The sequence below is a fragment of the Hypanus sabinus genome, chromosome 1 (assembly GCF_030144855.1).
Source record: "Hypanus sabinus isolate sHypSab1 chromosome 1, sHypSab1.hap1, whole genome shotgun sequence".
In the NCBI taxonomy this organism is placed as follows: Eukaryota; Metazoa; Chordata; class Chondrichthyes; order Myliobatiformes; family Dasyatidae; genus Hypanus; species Hypanus sabinus.
Genome location: NC_082706.1, coordinates 158,601,357 through 158,627,383, shown reverse-complemented (window position 1 = coordinate 158,627,383; position 26,027 = coordinate 158,601,357). Strand labels below are relative to the sequence as shown.

The window sequence follows — 26,027 nt, the reverse complement described above, 5'->3', positions numbered from 1 at the left end:
ATATATAGAAATCTGATTTATATTCAGCTGAAAGAATTGCTTAAAATATTTTTCTGAGAGAATATGGTTAATGTCTGAAGAATCATCAATGCCGAACAATACTAATGGTACAATAAATAATAAAACAGTGAAGCATACTTTCTGTATTCCACCCAAGGTTTAGTTGTGATCAATGGCCTGAGCAGTGTCTGCACTCTTGATTCCCAGCACCAAAAGGTTGGATAATACGTCTCTGTTACCACAGGACAATATCTCCGTAGAAACTCAGAGAGTGTTGCTGACCCTGTGATAAGCTGTGGCTTCTGCAATAAATCAAGCTCATAGTTAGAGTTTGAAAGCAAGTTTTTAAATATTACTAGAGTTATATTTAAAAAAAAGTTTAGACAACTTCTTGCAAGTGCACTATAAAAATGAAACTATACATACATACTGTAGATTACGTTCCTGGTTTATCAGAAGTGAATTTCCAGACTTAGTTGCTTTTATTTTCTAATTGTGCTGAGCATTTCTGTATGCAATAGTAGCACTTGGCATAATTATATGGCCTTCAAGTTCTGATGTAAAATCATCAACCTGAAACTTTAACTCTTTTTCTCTCTCCACGTATGGTCCCCATGCCTCTACAAATGCTGCTGTTCAATCATCAGAGTCTTAATTCAAAACCTCAACCCTTTTTAAAAAAAAATTGTACCATTTCTACAATTTGGACTGAGAGAATACAAGGTTGTGCGGCAACAAAGTAAGAGAATTTGAGCTAAAAGTGAGGTATTTTATTTAGAGATACAGCATGGGAGCAGTCCCTTCCTGACTCCCATTACACCCATGTGACTAATTAACCTTCTAACCCATACATCTTTGGAATGTGGGAGGAAACTGGAACACCCAGAGGAAACCCACACGAACAGAATCCTTGCAGGCAGTGGTGGGAATTGAAGCCAGGTTGCTGGCACTGTGACGGCATTATGCTACCCGCTACATTACTGTGTCCCCTTAATACTACTACCAGAGGAGGTACAGGAGCCTGAAGACATACATGCAGTATTTCAGGAAACAGTGTTTAGTATCTAGTGTTAAGTTTCTGTTTCTGTGGAACTGTTGGCTTTGTGGCTAAGTTTGCAGATGATACAAAGATAGTTGGAGAGGCAGATAGTTTTGAGAAGTAAAGAGGCTACAGAAGGACTTAGGCAGATTAGGAGAATGGGCAAAGAAGTGGCAGATAGAATACAATGTCGAGAAGTGTATGGTCATGTATGATAAAAGAAATAAAAATGTAGACTATTTTCTAAATGGAAGGAAAATTCAAAACTCTGAGGCACGAAGGAACTTGGGAGTCCTCATGCAGGATTCCCTAAAGGTTAATTTACAAGTTGAGTCTATGGTGAGGAAGGCAAATGTGATGTTAGCACTCATTTCGAGAGGACTAGAATTTCAAGGATGTAATATTGAGGCTTTATAAAGTACTCGCGAGGCCTCACTTGAAGTATATTGAGCAGTGTTTGGCCCCTTATCTAAGAAGCAAGATCAGACCTTGGAGAGGGTTCAAATGAGGTTCATGAAAATGATTCCAGGATTGAAAGGCTTGTCATATGAGGAGTGTTTGATGGCCCTGGGTCTCTACTCACTGGAATTTAGAAGGATGAGGGGTGACCTCTTTGAAACCTAACGAATGTTGAAAGGCCTTGATAGTGTGGTTGTGGAGAGGATGTTTCTATGTTGGGCGAGTCTAAGACCAGAGGACACAGCCTCAGTATAGAGGGGCATCCTTTTAGAATGGAGATAAGCAAGCATTTCTTTAGCCAGAGAATGATGAATCTGAGGAATTTGTTGCTAAATGCAGCTGTGGAGGCCTGGTCATTGGGTATATTTAAGGCAGAGGTTGATAAATTATTGCTTAGTTAGGGCATGAAGAGAAACGGGGAGAAAGCAGGAGATCAAGCTTGAGAGGGGAAATGGATCAGCCATGATGAAATAGCTGAGCAGACTCAATAAGCCCAATTCTGCTCCTACATCTTATGGATATAGTTGGAAAAGAAACACATTAGGCATGTTGGTAGAAGAAATTAGAAACACTTTTGATAATCTTAACTCAGCATAATATTGACTTTATCATTTACCAGTATCTAGTTGCTTGGTAACCTTGAAGACATAAGAAATCAGTCATGATGGAATGGCAGAGCAGACAGGGCTAAATCTGCTCTTACAGGATGTCTTATGTTCTTATGTCTCCACATGTTCTTAAAAACTATAACTACCCTTACAAGTTTGAAAAGTATAATCCATTCCGGATTCTCATCATGTGATCAGAAGCTGTGTCATATGCTCTAAATCATTATAATGTCATAGGTAATCATTTCACCACCATCTCATTAAGGCGTCATAATTATCAACCTTTCAAATAAACTAAAGGTTTAATTTAATGGCAATACCCCCAATTAATTTAGGATAAATTAGATAATAAACTTCTCCCTTGTCCTTTGATTGAGACATCAAGGCAAACATGGAAGGTGAATGAGAGTTCAGTGCCGACTGCCTTTCTTTTGATTACTGCCTGAGAAAGAATCTGTGAGCGGCCTATTGCTGTGGCAAGCAAGTAGGCCTTTCTGACTCATGTGGTGTCCCTTTCTTTCGATCAATGTCAGTGATATCGTGGGATGGTATCATGGTTCTGTGCTTATGGATTGGATTATTATGTTTATGGAGAGTGCACTTCTTCAGACTTGTGGTTTTCATATTCTGTAGTTCTATCGCTCATTTCTTTTCCATCTTGTGCTGCGAGTTGAGGAGATTTGGGGGTTGATGTTGTGTTCTGTTAGTTTTTTTTGTGCGGGGAGGGGTTTTTTGGGGTCAATGTTCCTGTTCCGTTTTGTGAAGTAGGAGAGGGGTTTTGGGGGCTTGATAATGAGGATGCTGTGTTTTTGTGTGGGGGGAGGGGGTTGATGTTTCTCTCTGAAATACTTTCATAGAAACATAGAAAACCTACAGCACAATACAGGCCCTTCAGCCCACAAAGTTGTGCTGAACATGTCCCTACCTTAGAAATTACTAGACTTCCCCATAGCCCTCTATTTTTCAAAGCTCCATGTACCTATCTAAAAGTCTCTTAAAAGACCTTATCATTTCCACCTCCACCACCGTTGTCGGCAGCCCATTTCACGCACTCATCACTCTCTGAGTGAAAAACTTACCCCTGACATCACCTCTGTACCTACACCCCAGCACCTTAAACCTGTGTCCTCTTGTGGCAACTATTTCAGCCCTGGGAAAAAGCCTCTGACTATCCACACTATCAATGCCTCTCATCATCTTATACACCTCTATCAGGTCACCTCTCATTCTCTATCGCTTCCAGGAGAAAAGGCTGAGTTCACTCGAACTGTTTTCATAAGGCATGCTCCCCAATCCAGGCAACATCTTTGTAAATCTCCTGCACCCTTTCTACGGCTTTCACATCCTTCCTGTAGTGAGGCAACCAGAAATAAGCACAGTACTCCAAGTTGGGTTTGACCGGGGTCTTATATAGCTGCAACATTACCTCTTGGCTCCTAAATTCAATTCCACGAATGATGAAGGCCAATACACTGTATGCCTTCTTAACCACAGAGTCAACCTACACAGTTGCTTTGAGTGTCCTAGGGACTCAGACCCCAAGATCCCTCTGATCCTCCACACTGCCAAGTGTCTTACCATTAATACTATATTCTGCCATCATTTTTGACCTACCAGAATAAACCACTTCACACTGATCTGGGTTGAACTCCATCTGCCATTTCTCAGCCCAGTTTTGCATCCTATCAATGTCCTGCTGTAACCTCTGACAGCTCTCCACACTATCTACAACACCTCCAACCTTTGTGTCATCAGCAAACTTACTAATCTATCCCTCCACTTCCTCATCCAGGTCATTTATAAAAATTACAAAGAGTAAGGGTCCCAGAACAGATCCCTGAGGCACACCACTGGTCACCGACCTCCATGCAGAATATGACCTGTCTACAACCACTCTTTGCCTTCTGTGGGTGTGCCAATTCTGGATCCACAAAGCAATGTCCCCTTGGATCCCATGCCTCCTTACTTTCTGAAGGAGCCTTGCATGGTGTACCTTATCAAATGCCTTGCTGAAATCTGTATATACTACATCTACTGCTCTTCCTTCATCAATGTGTTTAGTCACATCCTCAAAAAATTCAATCAGGCTTGTAAGGCACAACCTGCCCTTGATAAAGCCATGCTGACTATTCCTAATCATATTATACCTGTCCAAATGTTCATAAATCCTGTCTCTCAGGATCTTCTCCATCAACTTACCAACCACTGAAGTAAGACTCTCTGGTCTATAATTTCCTGGGTTATCTCTACTTCCCTTTCTTGAATAAAGGAACAACATCTACAACCCTCCAATCCTCCAGAACCTCTCCTGTCCCCATTGATGATGCAAAGATCATCGCCCGAGACTCAGCAATCTCCTCCCTTGCCTCCCATAGTAATCTGGGGTACATCTCATCCAGTCCTGGCAATTTATCCAACTTGATGCTTTCCAAAAGCTCCAGCACATAGTCTTTCTTAATATCTACATGCTGAAGCTTTTCAGTCTTTCATGTTCTTTCTTTAATTTTTGGCTATCTGGAGAAGACAAATTCAAAATTGTATATAGTTATATGGATACATGCTTTGATATTAAATAAACCTTTGAACCTTTGAGTCTTAGTTGGTTATTGTTTTGTAAAAGAGGTGCTTTTACAAATAGCTAGTTTGAGCTTCTTGACTGTGTGGTTCATTTAATTTCATTTAAACACAAAAACATTTTTAAGTATATGTTAAAAATTTTAATCTGTACTTATATCAGATCAGATCCTAATTAAAATAATCTAATGTTACCACTCAGGCATAGTAATTCACTATTGAATTTATTTTATAAGAACAGAAATAATTTATAAAAAAATTAGCATTGTGTAGAATATAAATCACTATCAAGAAATACCTAATTGATAAAGCTGCTGAATATTGCACAAAACTATTAAATAAAGAAAATAAACCAGCTTACCCTTGATATGAAGTGTAAATAAACATATAAGTAGGCAGCACTACATCCAAAAACAAGGATCCAATTTCCTTTGGTATCAGATAGATTAATATTCAGGTGTACCAACAATCCTCGGAACAATTCATTCATGTTACATACCAGGTTAATGATTAATGTTTTAGTGTTTAAATTTTTAAAATGAAAGGCTAAGTACTAGTTCCATGCAACTGTGGTTCAGGAGGCCATAATGCAAATGCTGGTGTCCTTTGGTATAATTCAGTTATCCTTCAACTTAGTTATCCTTCCCTTCACCCTATTCATGACATCACATCAGGAAACTCCAAAGTGTTCTGCAGGTCAGAGGTCATGGATTGTTGAGTAATGAGTCTCTTTTGAACTGTCTACGTTGCCAGTACAGGTATGAACCCAAAAATTTAGTTGAGGATAGGTAAAACATTGTGGCAAAATACTCTATAAGAATACCCCATAAGAATTTTCTGTTTATTTAACACCTACTACTGTATTGACATTTGGACTATTAAATAATTTTATTGGAGGTAACCCAGGAAGCAACTTAGACAAGACATAAGAATCATAAATTGCCCATGTATAAAACAGCATCTATATGTTTGCTGATAATGCCACTGGGGAGGAGGAGAAACACAGGAGTGAGAGAAATTGGTTGGTTGAGTAGTGTGACCACAACAACACTGCCTGGTATAGAGACTCCAATGTGCAGGATTGAAAGAGGTTGTGGAGTGTTGAAGACTCAGCCAGTTCCATCAGGGGCATGACGCTCTCCACCGTCAAGGAAATCCTCCAAGAGGTGCCTTAAGAGGATGACATCCAGTTAAGAACACACTATTAAGGACATACCCTCTTCTCATTACTACCATTGGGGAGGACATAGAGGAGCCTGAAGACCCACAGTCAATATTTTGGGAACAGTTTCTTCCCTTCTGCCATCAGATTTTTGGACAGTCCGTGAACACTACCTCATTAATCCTTCCCTGTGTGATTTATTTATTTATTTATATTCACATTAGTAATTTTTTATATGTTTTCCATTGTACTGCTGCCACAAAACAACAAATTACAGAACACATGTCAGTGATAATAAACTTGATTCTGGTTCTGTCAGAGATACAGCAGTTAGTAGGTTAATAGGTCACATGAATGCAATTAGGCAGTACAGGTTCATTGGGCTGGAACAGCCTGTTATGTGCTATATCTCTGAATAAAAATAAATACACAAATAAATAACCAGAGCATAGAGTTAGTGATTGACTTTTCAGAGCAGATCTGGAACTACTTCATATACAGAGTCATCGATTTCCAAAATCCATTCCTAGATAGAATAGTGGGGATGAAAACCTTGTAATTATTTACAATCAGTGAGTATCTTTAGGAATTTTTAGGATTGAAGAAACACGATAAATGTAATAGCAACATGCACAATATTCTGGCTGAACTCAGCAGGTCAGGCAGCATCTATGGAAATAAATAAACAGTAGATGTTTCAGACTGAGACCCTTCATCAGGTCAGTACTTTGGTATATGTTGTCAAGAGAACGTGGGCCAAAAAAAAGAGCAAATTCAGGAAGAAATGAATGGAATAATCTTTAGTGCTGAAGTTAGGAAAATGAGGACAAAAGTGAAATATTGCTGTATAGATAGGAGAGGGAAGGTGGAGTAGGAGTGCCAGTAATCTAACGATAGGTATCAGTGGTGACATTGAAAAGTATTACACCCATATTGAAGAATGGAACAAGGAGTGCCGGGGGCATGAACACATAATTTCAACAATAGCAGATTATTAATGTTCCTCAACGTTGACTATTAGGCAACAAATGCAATATAATTAAATAGTTCAAGTTCAAGTTTAATTATCATTCAAACATACATGAATATAGCCAAATGAAAGTGTTTCTCTGGGGCTAAGGTGCAAAATACATTATCAGCAGCACACAGCACATATAACACGCCTCACATAGCACACAGCACATATAGCACACAACACACAGCATACAGTACGTATAGCACTCCGCACACATAGCATACTGCATGTATAGCACACACCACATAAAGCTCACAGCTCATATAGTACACAGCACATACAGCACACAACATGCAGTACATAACATGTAGCATGCAGCACACAGCATGTATAGCACATAGCACACTGCACGCATAGCATACTGCACATATAGCACACACCACGTATAGCACACACCACGTATAGCACACAGCTCGTATAGTACACAGCACACAGCATACAGTGTGTATAGCACACTGCACGCATAGCATACTGCACGTATAGTGCACACCACGTATAGCACACAGCTCGTATAGTACACAGCACACAGCACATACAGCACACAACACGCAGTACATAACATGTAGCATGCAGCACACAGCATGCATAGCACACAGCACACAGCACATATAGCAAACAGCACATGTAACATGCAGCACACAGCACTGTGTTGGTATACATTCCTGATCCCTCGATGAGGACTGGTGTGCGTTCCCTTGACTACACCTTCCTAAAGTCCACAATCAATTCTTTGGTCTTACTGATGCTGAGTGCAAGTTTCTTGCTGCAACGCCTCTCAACCTGCTGATCTATCTCATTCCTGTATGCCTTCTTGTCACCATCTGAAATTCTGCTAACAATAGTTGTGTCATCAGCAAATTTATAGATGGCATTTGTGCTGTGCCTAGCCAAACAGTCAGAGGTGCAGAGAGAGTAGATCATTGGGCTAAGCATGCATCCTAGAGACACGCCAATGTTGATTGTCAGCGAGGTGGGGATGGTAAAGAATCAGCATTGCTATGGAGAGGAAGGCACTATAATGGGTAGTCAAAACTCCCCAATAGGAGAAAGCTATGTAGTGTCCATGCCAGGACCACCAGACTCAAAAACATTTACCTTCTCTCAGCAGTAAGGCTGATCGACACCTCCTCTGACTAGCCCACCCCATCACAGCCCCACCACTGCCACTTTATATTTTCCTCTCAGAGTCAAGTTATGTATGCGCACCCTGTACCTAGCATCAATGTATCTACATGCTATCAATGTATATAAAAAAGGCTATCTTATGTATTTATATTTATCGTGTTTTTTAAAAATTGTATTTACCTTATTGTTTTTTTTTGCTCTATGTCAGACCTGGGGTAATAATTATTTTGTTCTCCTTTACAATTATGTACTGGTAATGACATTAAACAATTTTAAATCTAATTGGCCTGGGAATCAATCAGGAACCACATGTTTTTCTCAATGTGTCATAATACAATATAAGATCATTATGTAAGTACACAGGTGCAAAGGAACCAGCTCTGCTCGTTAACAGCTACAGTAAGTGGATTGGGGGATTAACATAACACATAAACACTTAAGCATTTCATAAAAATATCTCTCTGCTGGTGGTAGCAAGAGTGGAATTTTGTATTAGTGCCTTTGATAGTGGGAGTACATCACATCTGTGAGTAATAGATTTCTCTGTGCAAACCTCCCTGATGTTAGTTTGCAAATCTTTGCAAGTCCTGCAGCTTGAAGCACTAAAGCTTTGATTATGACTCTGGATTATCTTGGTGCAAAATCCTATGCATGAAAAACAAGCATATCGCTGAACAGGGGATTTGGACAACAGAAAGAAAAGTAATACTGTCCCCCAGGAGGGAACTTTACAATTGTCAATCTTTGTTGTTTGACACTCTTTGTTTTCCTTAAATTTGATTGCATTTCTTTGTTTTCTTGTAAATGCCAACAAGAAAATTAATTCAAGTTGGTATATGGTAACACATATGTACATTGATAATAAATTTACTTTGACTTTGAATTGGAGCTGGCTGTGCACTTTGCTCCTTCTACAGTTTTTCTATTTTTTTTAAATTGGTGGTATTGTGCCAGATTATTATTTTGGCTGCTAATGTCTCAAGATGAACTATTATTGAATTGTTTTCTGGAATCAATTTTTTTTAAAAATTCAGATGAATAGAGATTCCATTTGATATACATGTAGTGTAGTAGGAATAATATCATTTGGTCATGATAGTGGAAAACCAAATCTCAGTCTATTTTACTTTCTTGTATTTGTAAGTTTTTATTGTTACAACTTGCCTGTTTTATTCCTCCACTGTTGGTTGGAACTTCAAAAACTAATTGAATGAAAAACACGGGAGCTGGGGATACTCGTGTATTTTGTTTTTCTTTAGTGAGGTACTCACATGATGGTGTAATAACGTATGCCATTCACTTACGTCTTACATATAACCCATAATGAATCATGTAAGCAAAACACAATGTTTAATCAAACAATATTTTTCCATTACTCAATATTACTGAAATAATAAATACACACTTCTCCCTCTTAGCTATAAACTCCCAACTCAAAATAGAAAGCATCTCTACTCAAATATATAACATATTGATCTCTAGTCATCTAATGTGTACAGTACACTATATAATGCAACTACTATATAGGCATCCACAGCATTGTTCTATTCAGTCTTAATGGATTTAATTGCTGTGGAGTGTTTCTTACTCTTGTGGGATAACGTTTTTCCTGACAAGGTGGAGGCAGGCTGGCTGGAGAGACTTGTGGCTGTGGAACAATCTCAGATTCTGGGTTCTCCCCTTTGATGGTTGCAGGAGTTGCTGTGACTGCAAGAAGTGTTTCTGACAGCTCTGGCCATCTTACTTCCCTAACACCTGACTCTGCTCTCCCTAACTGATTGATGTGTCATCTCCAGATGACATCAGATGCAATCTCCATTGTTTAGGAGAGTGGTCCAGTTTTGTGCTTAATCTTTCTAAGTATCCACTTTAAATCACTTCTGTTCTCCTTTGCCAGGACTGCTGGTCCAGGAGTGAAATAGTGAATGTCCAGTGAACCTCCTTGTTTGAGGAGCCCTCAATTTGTCTCAGCTGTTTGTCCTGCATACTCCTTCTGAGGTTGGGTTTGAGGAGATCCAAGCGTGAGCATAAGGGATGACCCAGGAACAGCATTACTGCTGAATTGCTGGCTGTGGAGTGTACAGCATTGCGATATGCAAGGGAAAAATTGTGAACTTTTGACACAGTGTCAACGTGGTTTGTTTGGCTGACATTGCTCATAGTGTGTTCTTTAGACTTTGAACAAACCTTTCCACAAAGCCATTTATAGCTGGGTGATACGGTGCAGATGTCTAATTCCATTCATTTTCTGGAATGACTGAAACAGTTCTGTAATGAACTGTGGTCCGTTGTTGGTGACTAAGTTCTGGAACACCACTCCTTGAGAAGAGGTCTCTCAACACGTCACCAATGTGCAAGGCTGCAGTGGAGGCTTTTGGAACCTACTTTCAGTACTGAGTTGATGGTGACCTTAAAATCACCACATATACTGATGTCCCATCCTTCGTGACTACTGGAGGCTCGACTCAACCTTGAAAAGAATTTCTTCAGCCTCCATGTGATCTAGCTCACTGGCTACTTTATCATGGATGGTATAAGGAACCAGACTGGCTTTGTAGAACTTGGATGTGGCATTTTCATTTAACACTGTTTTACCCTTGATATGAGTTTTCTAATGCCATTCTTGAACAACTTTTGATGGATCTCCAGCCAAGTTGGAGTTGTCTCAGCCAATCACATCGCTATAATGTCGGTCCTCTTGTTTTTACAACATAAAACCCCAATGTGGCTTGTTGGTTGTTGTATTTCACTGTTATAAATATCATTCCCACAAGAATTATATTTTCTCAAACATCAGTTCTTAGTTGGATATTTGCAGGCTTCAGTTCAGTATCTTTGAAATGCTATTTGAATTCATTTGGTGGAATGACTGAAACAGCTGAGCCAGTGTCCAATTCCGTTGTAATTAATTTGCTGTTCACTTCTGGTGTAAGCCACGTTGCTTGTTGTTTGTTAGCTTGCACATTGTAAATCTCAAAAGTACTCGGTCCTGCGTCTCTCTCATCATTATTAGATTTTTTATCAATAGCACATGGATTGGTGCTGTTTTTGAAACTGCAACTTGGCCTTTTATCTTTTTTACTTCTTTGTGCAGACCATTTACTTTTATCTGCCCAACATGTTCTTTGTATGTGTCATTTTCTGGAAGTTTTGCCTTTAAACCTGCATTGCTCTGATGTATGTGAGCCCCTGACACAATGGTAAGACAATTTTTTTGGCCAGGCAGGTTTCTGTTTGGATATTGCAATCTTGTTTATGTTCACTTTCATTCCTGACTGCAGCTCAATTGCATCTCTGTCTGCTGTTTCCATAGATGCAACGATTTCAACTGCTCTTTTAGATATGAGTTGTGCTTCAGTTAAGAACTGTTTTTGAATGTTTTCTTGTAAGATTTCACAAACTGAACAATTTCTCAGTACATCATTAAGCCCTTCACTGAACTGACACTGCTTGGACAATCTGTTCAATTTAGCCACATAAGCTGAAATGGACTCCTGTTACTTTTGATTCCACAAATGAAACTTAAAGTGTTCTGCAATGGTTTTATTTCTATATGCTTCTGCATTACATTCACAATATCACCAAAGCAGTCACACTTCTGCTTTACCACCCATTAGACTCAGTAACACTGGCACTCACTTTTCATTGGCTATTTCATTTGCTTCAAAATATTGCTCAATGTGTTAAGTGTACATCATCCAGTTATCTGTTGTGCAATCAAATGCATCTATCTTGTTGATGTAGCCAGGCATTTCTGCTTTTAAGAAAATTATTTTTATTATCACCTGGTACTCACTGCTTATGAACCCTTGAATTTCATCCATTTTCTGCCTTTATTTTAACTTGAATATCTTTCTTCCTTTTCAAAGAAAAAAACGTGATGCATTTTTAAAAAAAACCCAAACACGTCTCTTCTTTTCCAAAGAAAATGTGCTGAGCTTCAGCAGTAACTATTCATCTCAGGTTATTTGCAGCCATTGTTGGAAGTTTGTTGGAATTTGATAGGGAGAAAGTAAAGTCTGACGTAGCAGTATTTCAGTGAAGTAAAGGAGATTACAGGGGTATGAGAAAGGAGTTGGCCAAAGTAAATTGGAAGGAGATGCTGGCAGTGATGACAGCAGAGCAGCAATGGCATGATTTTCTAGGAAGAATGAGGAATGTGTAGGATAGGTGTATTCCAAAAACAAAGGATTACTCAAATGGCAAAATAATACAATCATGGCCGGCAAAGGATGTCAAAGTTAATGCAAAAGCGAAAGAGAAATCATACAACAAAAGCAAAAATTAGTGGGAAAACAAGATTGGAAAGCTTTTAAAACCATACAGAGATCAATTAAAAGAATCATTAGGAGGGAAAAGATGAAATATAAAAGTTAGCAAACAATATCAAAGTGGATCGTTAAAGCTTTTTCAAGTATATAAAAAATAAAAGAGAAATGAGAGTGGATAAAAGACTGCTAGAAAATGAGGCTGGAGAAATATTAACGGGGACCAAGGATGAACTAATTAAGTATTTTGCATCAGTCTTCATGGTGGAAGACACTAGCAGTGTGCTAGCTGTTGAAGGGTGTGAAGGAAGAGAAGTGGGCACAGTTACTATTACAAGGGAGAACATGCTCAGAAGCTGAAAGGCCTAAGGGGACATAAGTCACCTGGACCAGATGAACTGCACCCTAGAGTTCTGAAAGAAGTAGCGATTGAGATTGTGGAGGCATTAGTAATGATCTTTCAAAAAAATCATTGGACTCTGGAATGGTGTCAGAGGACTGGAAAATTGCTAATATCACTCCACTCTTTAAGAAAGGAGGAAGGCAGCAGAAAGGAAATTATAGATCAGTAGCCTGACCTCATTAGTTGGGAAGATGTTGGAGTCAATTGTTAAGGATGAAATCATGGAGTACTTGATAGGACAATATCATCATGGTTTCCTTGAGGGAAAATCTTGCCTGATGAATCTGTTGGAATTCTTTGAGGAGATTACATGTAGGATACATAAAGGGGATGCAGTGATTGTTGTATATTTGGACTTGAAGAAGGTGTTTGACAAGGTGGCACACATGAGGCTGCTTACCAAGTTAAGAGCCCATGGCATTACAGGAAATTTACTAACATGGTTAGAGCATTGGCTGATTGGTAGGAGGCAGTGAATGGGAATAAAAGGATCCTTTTCTGGTTGGCTGCCAGTGACTTGTGGTGTTCCATAGGGGTCAGTGCTGGAACCACATCGCTTAATGCTGTATATAAATGATTTAGATGATGGAATAGATGGCTTGTTCCCAAGTTTGCAGATGATATGAAGGATAGGTGGAGGAGCAGGTAGTGTTGAGGAAGTAGGTAGAATGCAGAAGGACTTATATAGATTAGGGGAATGGGCAAGAGAGTGACAAATGAAAGACAATGTTGGAAAATGCATGGCCATGCACTTTGGTAGTAGAAATAAATGTGCAGATTATTTTCTAAATGGGGAGAAAATCCAAAAACCTGAGATGCAAGGGGACTTGGGAGTCCTTGTGCAAAACACCCTGAAGGTTAGCTTGCAGGTAGAGTCAGTGGTGAGGAAGGCAAAGGCAAAGTTAGCATTCATTTCAAGAGGTCTAGAATACAAGAACAGGGATGTGATGCTGAGGCTTTATAAGGCACTGGTGAGGCCTCACCTTGACTATTGTGAACCGTTTTGGACTCCTCATCTCAGAAAAGATGTCCTGGCGTTGGAGAGGATCCAGAGGAGGTTCACAAGGATGATTCCAGGAAACAAAGGGTTATCATACAAGGAAAGTTTGATGACTGTGGCTCTGTACTTGCTAGAATTTTGAAGATGAAGGAGGGATCTCCCTGAAACCTTTCAAATGCTGAAAGGCCTAGACAGGCCTAGATGTGGAAAGGATGCTTCCCATGGTAGAGGATTCTAGGACAAGAGGGCACAGCCTCAGGATAGAGGAGCATCTATTTAAAACACAGATGTGGAGAAATTCCTTTAGCCTGAGGGTGGTGAATTTGCAGATCATTCTAGATTGGACACAGCATCAAAGGTTACGGGGAGAGGCTGGGAGTGGGCCTGAGGAGGGAAAAACATCAGCCATGATTGACTGATGGAGCAGACTCAATGGGCCAAATGGTCTAATTTCTGCTTCTATGTCTTATGGTCTAAAGCTAAATGAAAGAAAAACACAGGAGCAGGGATACTCGTGTACTTAGTACTTCTTTAGTGAGGCGCTCACATATAGCTTGGTGGTGTAGTGACGTATGCCATTCATGTACTTCTTACATTGATCCCATAATTATGTAAATAAACAAAGAATGCTTAATAAAACAATATTCTTACAGTATTATTCAAATATTACTGAAATACTCAATGCACTAAACCCACCCTCAGTGTTTTTGCCTTGCAGTGGAAAGGACTGTATCTTCATAGTACTGAATGCAGTATAGAGTTCTGTGTAGATTCAATTAAAGAATGCTCTATTACAATTTCCCCTAAATTATGGAACTATATTTTCTTTACAATTTTATTATTGCTATCTGGTTTATACTGTATGTGTTTTCCTTCTAAGAATCTCTTCAATTAGTCAGTAAATTATGCTACTGGTACAAGTTTAATAGGATTGCTTCAAGTATTAAAAGAAAATGCTGGAAATGTTCAATAATTCAGTCAGTGAAGACATGAAGATAAATTTACCAAATGAGTGCTGACTATGCAGAGCCTCCTGCACCAAAAGGACAGTTTGTGATATTTCACTCTGTTGAAATGAAAAGTCAGCAGATTGCAGGCCACTCAATCAAGGTTATATAGTGTATGTATGTTCCCAGCTGGTGAATTTAAAAGCCTATTCTCTGGTGTACCTTCCTAGGATTCTTTGATCTTACAGGATATGGAGGTGGATGGATGACACATTGGAGCAATAGGCAGAAAGAGACATGCAAGTGTCAAAAACTAAGGATATTTGACAGAGAAAAGCTTTGTAAAAGCATTTCAAAAGTACTTGGAAGTTGAACTTTATGTATCCATTTTTGACATTGCCTAAAAATTCTGACCAATGAACATCAGATGTACCAAGGACCAGAGAAACCTACGTTCTAGCTTATCTGCTATGAGGATGTCCAAATGAAATGATTAATTATTCCAGATGTGTTGTCATCTCACTGAAGAGCTTGCCAATAGGTGATAAAGTCAGAATATTACTGTATTATCTGAAATATCTCAAGAGAATGTGAATATTAAATCAAGGATATAATTCAGAGACTTTATAAAGCACTGGTAAGACCTTGCTTGGAGTATTATGAAATAGTTTGGGGCCCCCTATAAAAGGATATGCTGACACTGGAGAGGGTTCAAAGAATGTTTATGGAAGTAATTCTGGGAATGAAAGGCTTATCATATGAGCTGTGCTTGATGGCTCTGGGCCTGTACTTGCTGGAATTTAGAAGAATGAGAGTGGATCTCATTGAAACCTATCAAATGTCGAGGGCTGTGGATGACAGGTCTTTGGGTGCACTTTAGGCAGAGATTCATAGATTCTTCATAAGTGTGGGCATGAAAGGTTACAGGGAGAAGGCAGGAGAATGCAGTTGAAAAATGGATCAGGCATGAACAAATGGCAGAGCAGGCCCAATGGGCCAAATGGCCTAATTCTACTCCTGTCTTATGGTCTTATCTCTTGCCTAGTGGTTCTAAAATAAAATATTAACTAGGTTATTCTTAAGTTTGGTTTTCCATTTTTGTAGATAAGCTAACCCATAAAACTGCTCCAGTTCATTATTTTTTAACTTTTCTTGTAGATTAGAAAATAACATCCACATGTTCAATGCCCTTTAGACCTCACCAAACCATTTTAAGTCACAATTGCTGAATGCCCTTTAGTATCTGAATGATTTCATAATGATTGCATCATTATATCATGTCTAGTTACTTATTTGCTCATGAACCTGAGGAAAACACTACTATTTTGCTAAGTTTTATACTGGAGGGGGAAGAAATCTAAGCTTTCTTCCATAAGTAATTGATTTCAAAACTCTAGTCCTTTTATGTTATATCAAAGCTTATTCAAAAGTGTATTTTCTACCACTGTAAAAATTTGGTAATTTTGAACAGTTGGTTTCACTTGAAGTGAGAATATGATTGTCAGTTCTTCAGAGAAGGAGAACGTCTATAACTTCAGTATTGTATTCACTCCCATAATTGAAGTCTATCATCAATTCCTTGTTCTTACTGGTGCTGAGTGCAGAGCTGTTGCAACACCATTCAACAAGCCAGTCTGTCTCACAGTACACTCCTGTACACCTGCTCGTCTCCATCTGAGACTATGATGACAACAGTTGTGTCATTGGAGAATTTATAGAGACCAACACAAGTGGCAGGAAACAATGATATTCTACCAGAGAAATTCTAGCTATCATCTCCTGAAATTCAGTGGCTTACTATCACTGTATCTCCCCCTATCAATATGCTGGAGTTTACCATCAACTAGAAACTGAACTGGAGTCTCCTTATACACAAGGTGGTTACTGAGAGCAGGTCAGAAACTCGTAATTCTGTATGAGTATCTTACCTCTTAACTCCTCAAAGCCTGTCCTCCATCCACAATATATGGGTCAGGAGTACGATGGATACCCCCCACTTGCGTGGATGAATGCAGCTTCAACGATATTCAAGAAGCTTGACACCATACTGAACATAGCAATCTGTTTGAAAGGCACACCCTCATCCACCCAACACCATTTACTCACTCCATCACTAATGCAGAGCAGTAGAGATTTGTATCATCTACAGGATGCACTGCAGCTTCTCACCAAGACTGCTCAGACAGCACCTTCCAGACCCATGACCTCAACCAGTTAGCAGGACAAAAGCAGCAAAAATTCACATCACCTGCTGAAAGTGGCTCTGCAAGCCTCACACCATTCTGCCTTGGAAGTATATTAACACCCCTTCTCCATTGTTGTGTCAAAATCCTGAAACTAACCCCTGCCTCCCCAAACAGCATTGTGGGTATACCCATACACAAAGAGCTAAAGTGGTTCACGAAGGAAGCTCACGACCATCTTCTCAATAGCAATTAAGATTGGCAATTAAACACTGGCTCAGCTTGCAAAACTCAAAAAAACAGACACTCTGCATTATTGCTCCCACAAAAAGCAGCAATGTTGATGACAACAATTAATTGGTACTGGTGACCTTGACTGAGGAATCAATCTTGTTAACATCCCTGCTCTTCTGCAAAATTGCGCAGTAGAATCTTTTGCACTATGGAAAATCAGAGAGAGCAAATGGAGTCTCAGGTAAATGTCTCAACTGGACAGTGGTAACTTTGACAGTGTAGTACTTATTGAGTACCAAACTGAAAATTTTTTTCCCATTTGTGTCACATTTCTGCACTAAACTTATGTGGTACAATAGGGCATGCTGGAAGCAACATCAGGCATACTGAAAATGATGAGGTGCCAGGCTGATGATATGATCAGCAGCAAAATGTAAATGCTAATTTTTCTCATTGCCCCCAGATCTGGCTGAAGCTCTGCAGTTCTTCCACGTCTAGTCACAAGTTGTGGGTGAGAATGAAACATATAACAGGGAGAGGAGGATCCAAAAGCAACCCCATCATTCACAGCGACAGAGCAAGCAAGCGAGTGACAGAAACAAGACGCAAGAGTATGCAACTATTTTGGCTTCATTCTGAGATCCCCACCATCAAAACTGAAATCAATCTTCAGGCAGTTTGATTCTTTCAAATGATGTTAAAAGATGCAGACCAACATTGAGTAGAGCAAAGGTGATGAATCTCATCAACGTCTGAGCTGTTATGCTGAAGAACTGTGCCCTAGATTCCAATTAAACCTCCGGTCACGATATTACAATGTCAGATAGGTACCAGTGCAGTAAATACAATGTGGAGAAGTGGTCAGGCATGAGGTGTTATTGAAAAGCCAGGACAAACCCAATCTAGCTAATTACTGCTCAATCAGAACACTCTCAATCACTACCAAAGTGGTAGACATTATTTTCTACAGACATGGTCTGAATAAAGATCTGAATTCATGAGGAGAGAAATGCTGCTCTTGAAATCAAGACCATAAGAGCATAAGACACAGGAGTAGAATTAGGCCATTTGGCCCATCAAGTCTCTTCCATTCCATCTTGGCTGATATATTATCCTACATCATCCCATTCTCCTGCTTTCTCCTTGTAACCTTTGACATTCTTACTAACCAAGAACCTATCAACCTCCGCTTTAAATATACCCAATGACTTGGTAATGATTTCCATAGATACACCATCTCTAGCTAAAGACATTCCTAATCATCTTTATTCTAAAGGGATGTCCTATTCTGAGTCTGTGCCTTTTGTTTTGGACACCACCCTCCCCATAGGAAACATCCTCTCCCTTTGCACTGTATCTAGGCGTTTCAATATTCAACAGGTTTCAGTTAGAACCCTCTTCATTCCTCTAAACCAATGAATATAAACCCAGGACCATCAACTACTCATCCTATATTAACCCTTTCATTCTCAGGATCATTCTTGTAAACCACCTCTGGACCCTTTCCAATGCCAGCACATTCTTTCTTAGTCAAAGACTTAAAACTTCAAACAAAACTCCAAGTATGGTCTGACCAAGGCCTTATAAAGCCGCGTGTAATATCCTTACTTTTATATTATATATTGGCATCAGGAGGGACATAGCTGGCGTCATCTCTCGGATTCAATCATCCTTGGGGCTATGTCCTAGGCTGAGCCATTTTTAGCAGCTTCTTAATGACCTTCCTTCATCATAAAGCCAGAAATGGACATATTTGCAGATATGCAATTCAAGTCCTTCATCAAATGAAGCAGTCCATGCCTGCATCCAAAAAGACTCAGAAAATGTTCAGGCAGGAGCTGATATGTGACAATTGCTGGACAATAAGTCTTGCATTTGACATTCAATGGCCTTGTTTTCATGAAGTCTCCAATCATCAATATCCTGGGGTCACCATTGATTACACACTATTCAGGAACATACATGTTTATCATAGTTACACTAGGGGGTCAGAGGCTGGGAGTCACTCTCATTTCCAGTCATCCCAATCCCTTTCTATTTACAAGGGAGAATAAGGGAATAATCTAGGCTTGCAGCCAGCAACTCTTAAAACACTCAATACTATCCAGGATAAAGCACCGGTACACTGCCAGCTACCATAGATATTCATTCCCTCCATCACCAGGAGACAAAGATTCACACCAAGATCCCCAAAACATAAAAAAAAACTAATACTGCAAAATGCAAGTCACTGGGCATCTCCAACAGTGAGAATCTAATCACCTTCAGTCAACATTCTGTGGTATTACCATTTCTGAATGCCTTTTATCATTATTGATCAGAAACTCAACACAAATACCGTGGGTACAAGATCAGGTCAAATGCTGCTTATTCTGCTTGCGATTCAACCCCTAACAGCTCAGTTCCTCTTCATAATCTACAAGCCCCAAAATTGGGAATGTCATGGAATACTCTCTAATTGCTGCAACAATTCTCAGGAAGTTCCATGCATTTGATCAGGTAGGGCAAAGCATCCTGATTAACAGGTACCCCGTCACCCAGTATAAATATTCATTCCCTCCAACACTGACACATAGAAGCTACAATGTGTGTGGTTTACAAAGTATATTGCAGAATCTTGCCTTGGCTATTTTGTCACCTCCTCACAAACCCTGTGGCTTATGCTGTGATTGTGATCTGAGTTACTTGGGAGACACAGATGCTGGTGATATAGAAGCCTTCATTTATCATAACAAGCAGGCATTGTCCTGGGAACCCTCTTGGTAGAGTCACCCAAACTCAAAGTACATTATATTTTATATCCTTAAGATCAAAGGTAACAGCAGGTGAGTCAATGCAGTTTCAGTAGTTACAATGATATACGCCCACTCATCATCAGTGAGTCTACTGTTAGTACTGTTTAAGCATTCTTGTTCCTGGGTGTCATTATTTTACAGGACCTCATGTGGGAGAACTATATCCCTTCCAATAACAAAAAGGCTCCGCAGAGGATGTGATTCCTATGGTAGTCAGTAAAATTCCACCTTTCCCCGAACATACTGGTACAATTCTACACTGCCATCAAAGAGAACATTGGTACATCAGCCATTACTATCTGGTTTGGTAGCATCCTCTCACAGCATATAAAACTTACAGCAAACTGTCAAGTCAGTAAATTTTTTCTGGTTTAAATACCTGTTTTCTAAATCTGTGCTTTTTAAGCAGAACTCCCTGCTAGGGAACAAAGCTGGAAAATTAGACAGTGGTCCTGTTTCCACCCATATTCCAAAGGTGCATAGTTAGCATTGTGAAAGGTGGGTATGCTGCATTTGAGCCAGAAGTGTGGCAACACATGTGGGCTACTCAGCACAATCCTTGCTGATGTGATTTCATGCAAACAGTCCATTTTGCTGCAACATAGACAAAATGCAGAGGAACTCAGCAGGTCAGGCAGCTTCCATGGAAATTCAGTTTACTGTATGATTTGATGTGCGTGTGATAAATAAAGTTAATCTTTCTTTCTTTCTTCCAGTACGGTATCTCAGAAAACATTGAGCTACCACATACTAAACCAGTTGTGAAAGGAAGTCAATGTGGATTGTGTTTTGTATTTTTAAGGATAAGGACTAATCAATTCTCTATGTTTAATTTCTGGTTACACATTGTGGTTATTTATATTGAATTGGAATACATTGCTCAACTTGAAAATCACAGTTTTTGGTGCATTGCCCTCCTACATTTCTTCATGTAAGTTCTAATAAATTTATAAGCTCTAAGAGTAATTAGTATGGTAGAATTTCTGCTAAACGTTTTCTGGCACATGAAGAAGACTTGAACTAGAAGCAAAACAGATAGTGGTGATCATCTCTCCGCATACATGTACTTTTCAGTTATAAAAGTTAAAGAGAGATATCTCTGAAACAATTTGCTCAACACTTGTATCATTTGTTTAACTTCCCAGTTCTAATCTTCCAGACTAGAGCTGTGCACTCAGAGTGGGAAATCCCCAAGATTAAGCTAGTTAGAACTTCCATCAAATGACAAAGGTACCAGTTTAATTGATTTGAAGCTGCTCATGGTTTTAGAAAATGTAGTTAAATTTATACTAATAGTTGAAGAGAAGAAAAATGATGGAGAATGAAGGAATAGACATAAATATTGCGAGAATGAGACAGTATGAGAACAAGAAGAGATGAGACCGGACTGGCTGGCCCTGGATTCATGCCAAGCATAGGCAAAGGAACAGTAGAGTGAAATGGAGAGTATAATACCCAGGGAAAAATCGAGCATGAGAGGAGGTTACTGACCTTAATACAGCCACCTATTATGCAGGTATATCTGAAAGTGACAAATTTGAGCTGGAGCAGAGGTGGAAATGTGAGTGGAGACTTTCAAATAAATAAATTTTTTGCAATAAGACCTATGTCTGCAGTTGAAAATTAATCACTTAATCGCATTCCATACAGGGATTGATTTAGCAGCAACTCTTCCTGGCAAAGTAACAAACACAGCTTACAATATGGTTAATAGAAAAAAACGAGAAGCATTAAATGATTTGCAGCACCATTCTTTGTCTTTGAGGACATTACAGCAAGCAGATTTTATGTATGGATTAAAATCAATAAACCACTTTCTTACCTTTGCAACTGTGCTCAGGTAATAACAGACATAAACAGCACCGATTCCCAAAAAAAGAGACAACCCTAACCCTGAACTTGACAGATTGATTTTGACCTGATTTTCTAAATACACTGTCAGATCTCTGGTAAGTGAGTTCCCATTCCACGTCACCTCAATCATGGCTTAACAACTGGAATACAATGAGGTCTGGCTACATGCACGTTGCATCAGAACACAAGAGATTGTAAAACCAGATTCTTGTGTCCTTCAGCCCAACCCTCATTCGCTAGCACAATCCTCTTTGCCTGCTATTTATAGATGTTAGGCTCTGCTCAGGCCTTTAAATGCCACCTGCTGGAAAAATAATACCATAATAACTGCAATCTTTTCAGCATTTCACAATGCTGCAGTCACATTAATGTGCTTATTTTATTGTCAGGCAATGATACTTTTTGTATTTTTACAGATGATGGAGTTGGCGCTCATTAAATTCAGAGAAAAACAGATAAAATACGGGCTGTAATTTCCAGCAAAACAGAGAGGCCTTTTAGGACAAAAGCAGGTTGTGCATCCAATGCTATTTAGGCAGCCATTCTGAAGAGAGCCTTGGAGCAATTTTCCTTTCAATGTAGCTTATCTTCAAGTGTGGAGAAAATGTTGAGGCTCAGACTGAGAACTGATGATGGAGGAGGCATCACTAATGATTCTTATCACTATGTTCACAATTTTTAAAAATTTGATGGTGATTTTTGTTTTGTCCATTGCTCTTGGTTCAAAATCTATGCCTGTTTAAACATCGTTACATCTGTACACTTTTCCTGTATATAAAACTTTATTTTAGATTGCCATATTTTTGCCACATTGTCATTTTAGCTTCTTCCATGTCTGGCCACAATTTGTGATTGCAAACTCTGACCACTGGGTGGCTTGGCTCAGCTGTTCGGTAAGATGGTTGTTCTTGAGAAACAGGTGTTTTGAACTTTTACCAACACACGCAAAAAGCTGGAGGAACTTGAGCAAATCAAGCATCATGAATTGATGTTTTGGGTCGAGACCCTCAGTAAGACTGGAGACGGTGATTATTGTTGAAACCAATGGTACAGCAAAGCGGCCTCAGCTAATGAGAAGAGGGAGAGATGACCTTTGTCTAAGGAAGGTCACAGGGACCCATAGATAGCAATGGAAACAGCAACAGTTTACTGCAACAAGTACATCCCCAAGGACCTTAGAGAATTAAAGTAAAATGTTCAGTGAATTCAAACTCATGCTCAAGTTCCACATCTCATCAACTGCATCATTCATTTCAGATACGCTCCCACTGTTGGAGTATGGCCAAGGGTGTGCTGAGACTGCTGAGAATGATGATATATTCAAAGGCTAATGTCAATCAAGTCTCACCTTCCCTTCACCCTGTACTAAATTTGCAGATGATAAAGGCCTCTCTGCCATGTCCCCCCATTCCTTGCTTCAACACCATGCTACTTTAAGTATTTATTTTTTTCAATAAATCAAACAAAATTCTGCAGGATCTCAGCAGGCCAGGCAGCATCCATGGAAAAGAGTGCAGTCGATGTTTTGATGTTTCGGCCTGAGACCCTTCATCAGGACTCAAAATAAATGAGGAGTTAGAGCAAGAAGGTAGGAAAAAGTACAAGGTGGTAGGAGATACAAGGTGGTGGGAGAGGGGGAAGGGTGAAGTAAAGAGCAGGGAAGTTGATTGGTGAAAGAAGGGAGAATCTGAAAGGAGAGGGTAGAAGACCATGGAAGAAAGGGAAGGGAGAGGAGGACTAGATGGAGGTGATGGACAGGTAAGGTGAGAAAGGGAAACAGGAATGGGGGAACGGTGAAGGGGCAGGGGGGAAATTACAGGAATTTTGAGAAATTGATGCTCATTACATCAGGTTGGTGGTTATCCAGGTGGAATATAAGGTGTTGCTCCTCCAACCTGAGTGTAACCTCATTACCGCAGTAGAAGAGGCCATGCTCATATCAGAATAGTAATGGGAAGTGGAACTGAAATGGGTGGCCCTTGGTGAAGCGGTCTTCATGTCTCACTGATATATAGGAGGCTAAACTGGGAACACCACAGTCGATGACCCCAAAAGACTCAGGTGAAGTGTTGCTTCACGTGGAAGGATTTTTTGGGGCCTTGAATGGTAGTAAGGGAGGAGGTGGAGGGGCAGGAATGCATTTGTTCCTCTTGAAAGGTTAAGTACCTGCAAGGATATCCTTGGGAAGGAATGAATGGACGAGAGAGAGAGAGATCCCTGCGAAAAATGGAAAATGGGGCAGAGGGAAAGATGTGCTTGGTGGTGAGATCCAGTTGGACATGGCAGAAGTTACAGAGAATTATTTGCTGGTCGTGGAGGCTAGTTCAGTGGTAGGTAAGGGCAAGTGAAGCCCTATCCCTGATGTAGTTGTGGGTTGATGGGGTGAAGGCAGTCCGGCAGGAAATGGAAGAGATGCGGTTGAGGGCAGCATAGATGGTATAGGAAAGGAAACCCCTTTCTTTGAAGAAGGAGGAGATCTCACTAGTTTCTTCAGTACATTGCTTTTAGATCACACACCTTCCTACAGTTGCTTCCCATACAATCCCAAGAGGTGCTACAACTGTCCTTCCACTTCCTCCCTTGCTACTGTTTAATAGCTCAAATATTTTTTTCCAAATATTGCTGTGACTTAGTTGCACTTCATCCAGAGTTAGTTGCATTTGCAGGGAGACCACATCAGCAAGATTTGTCCCAGTGTATATTTTAAAGATATGTTTCATTGCAGGATTAATGTCATCCACGATGCTACTTTTCTTTGAAATAACCTTATGGTTTATTTTCACCTGGGAAAATAGATGAGGCTTTAGTCTGGTGTAATATAATATAGACTATATTTTGTACACTTATAATTATATACAGTATTATGTAATATGTTTGGTAAATTATTTGTATAGTTTGTCTTTTTATACATTTGTTGTTTCTCAATCTGTTTATGTATAATTCTCATAAAATTGTGTTGTATTTCTTTTGTGCTGTAAATGCCTTCAAGAAAATGAATCTCAAGGTAGTTTATGGTGGCATATAGGTACGTTGATGATAAAATTACTGATACTGTACCAGCATAAGTACAACACTTCCTCAGTACTGCACAGAATTGTTGACTTAGACTTGTGCTCAGGTTTCTGAAGCAAAACTAGAATCACCAGAAATTGTTTTCAGTGTTTTCTCAACATCCTATTAACTCATCTGTGGTTTTGCTTGTGATCTTAGTTTGCATTCATCATCTTTTATTTTTGGATCTTGCTGTAAAATTGTCATTGTTTTATTTTCCTTCCACATCTGATTTCTGTTGCCTTAAAACTTAGCCAATTGTATCCGAATTGCTTCTTCAATATTCAGTGTTCTTGGTTGCCACTGAAACTTCCACAATAAAGGTCAGAACACTGTAGATGCTTGAAATCTGAAATGAAAGCAGACATCCTGGAAAAACTCAGTAGGTCAGACAGCAGCTACAGAAGGAGATGCAGTTATTCTCCCAGGTCAGAGCATCAGAACTGAAATACGTTTCTCATTCTATTGATGCAGCTGGAAATTTCATATTTCCTACTTTGAGATAATTTTCTTCAAGGAGATCTGTACTGTCTCCTCAGTTACTCTGAAGTCTTTATAATGAGTGTCTCACTTGGCATTTTTATATCATTCTCTTAATTGTCATTTGTCAGCTCTAATGACTTTCAAATATAGTCATAAAGCCAAAGAAAAAGGTTGGATTTCTACAGCAAAGTGTTAGCACCTCATGATAGACTGAATTGCCTCCTTCTGTGCTTAATTTTTCAGTTATGTATTTTGTGCTAAATTGACAAATGGAACTGAGAGACAATAACTTATTTGCCTGACATGAATCTATTGCTCAACCCAGCATTTAAATAGATAAAGCACCTTCAAAGAAGTCCAATGTTCACAACAAAATTGTAAAACTAACATCTTCCTCTTAACAATTTGATCCTTCTTGCCCTGTTTGCTTGAACTTGTGATAGACTGGGGCTGTGGCCTGCAACTAGCAGACTTCTGATATCAGCTGTAGTGATACCTAGCTTTGCGAACTGAAGTTCTGAGTGCTCTTTGCTTGCTTTGATTGTTTGCATGATTTGCTTTTTCTCTCTTTCTGCACACTGGGTGTTTGACCGTCTTCTTTTGTTGTTAATGTGCTCTTTTGGGGTAATATTGACACCTGTAAGGGGATGAATCTCAAGGTTGTATAAAGTTTACATACTTTGATAATAAAAAGTACTTTGAACTTTATAGAGAACAACAGAAACATTAGCTGCAAGTGGAAACTTTTTGTGGTCTCTCTCATTACATCACTTTTAGTAGAATATAAGGATATTTCTGGTTCCAAGGCATACTCACCTATTCTGAAG

General features: G+C 39.4%; 1 protein-coding gene across 2 annotated transcripts in view; it reads right to left on the bottom strand.

Moving 5' to 3' along the window:
• abhd3 (abhydrolase domain containing 3, phospholipase) overlaps positions 1 to 21,877 on the bottom strand; it is a 72,024-nt gene extending 50,147 nt beyond the window's left edge. For both annotated transcript variants that reach the window (XM_059950635.1, XM_059950692.1), the window contains exons 1-2: positions 21,635 to 21,877; positions 139 to 302 (exon numbers count right to left, since the gene is read on the bottom strand). In XM_059950635.1, coding sequence (XP_059806618.1) covers positions 139 to 302; positions 21,635 to 21,796 — 326 coding nt within the window. In that variant the 5' untranslated portion in view covers positions 21,797 to 21,877. The remainder of the gene's footprint in view (positions 1 to 138; positions 303 to 21,634) is intronic.
• Positions 21,878 to 26,027: the final 4,150 nt, after the last annotated feature.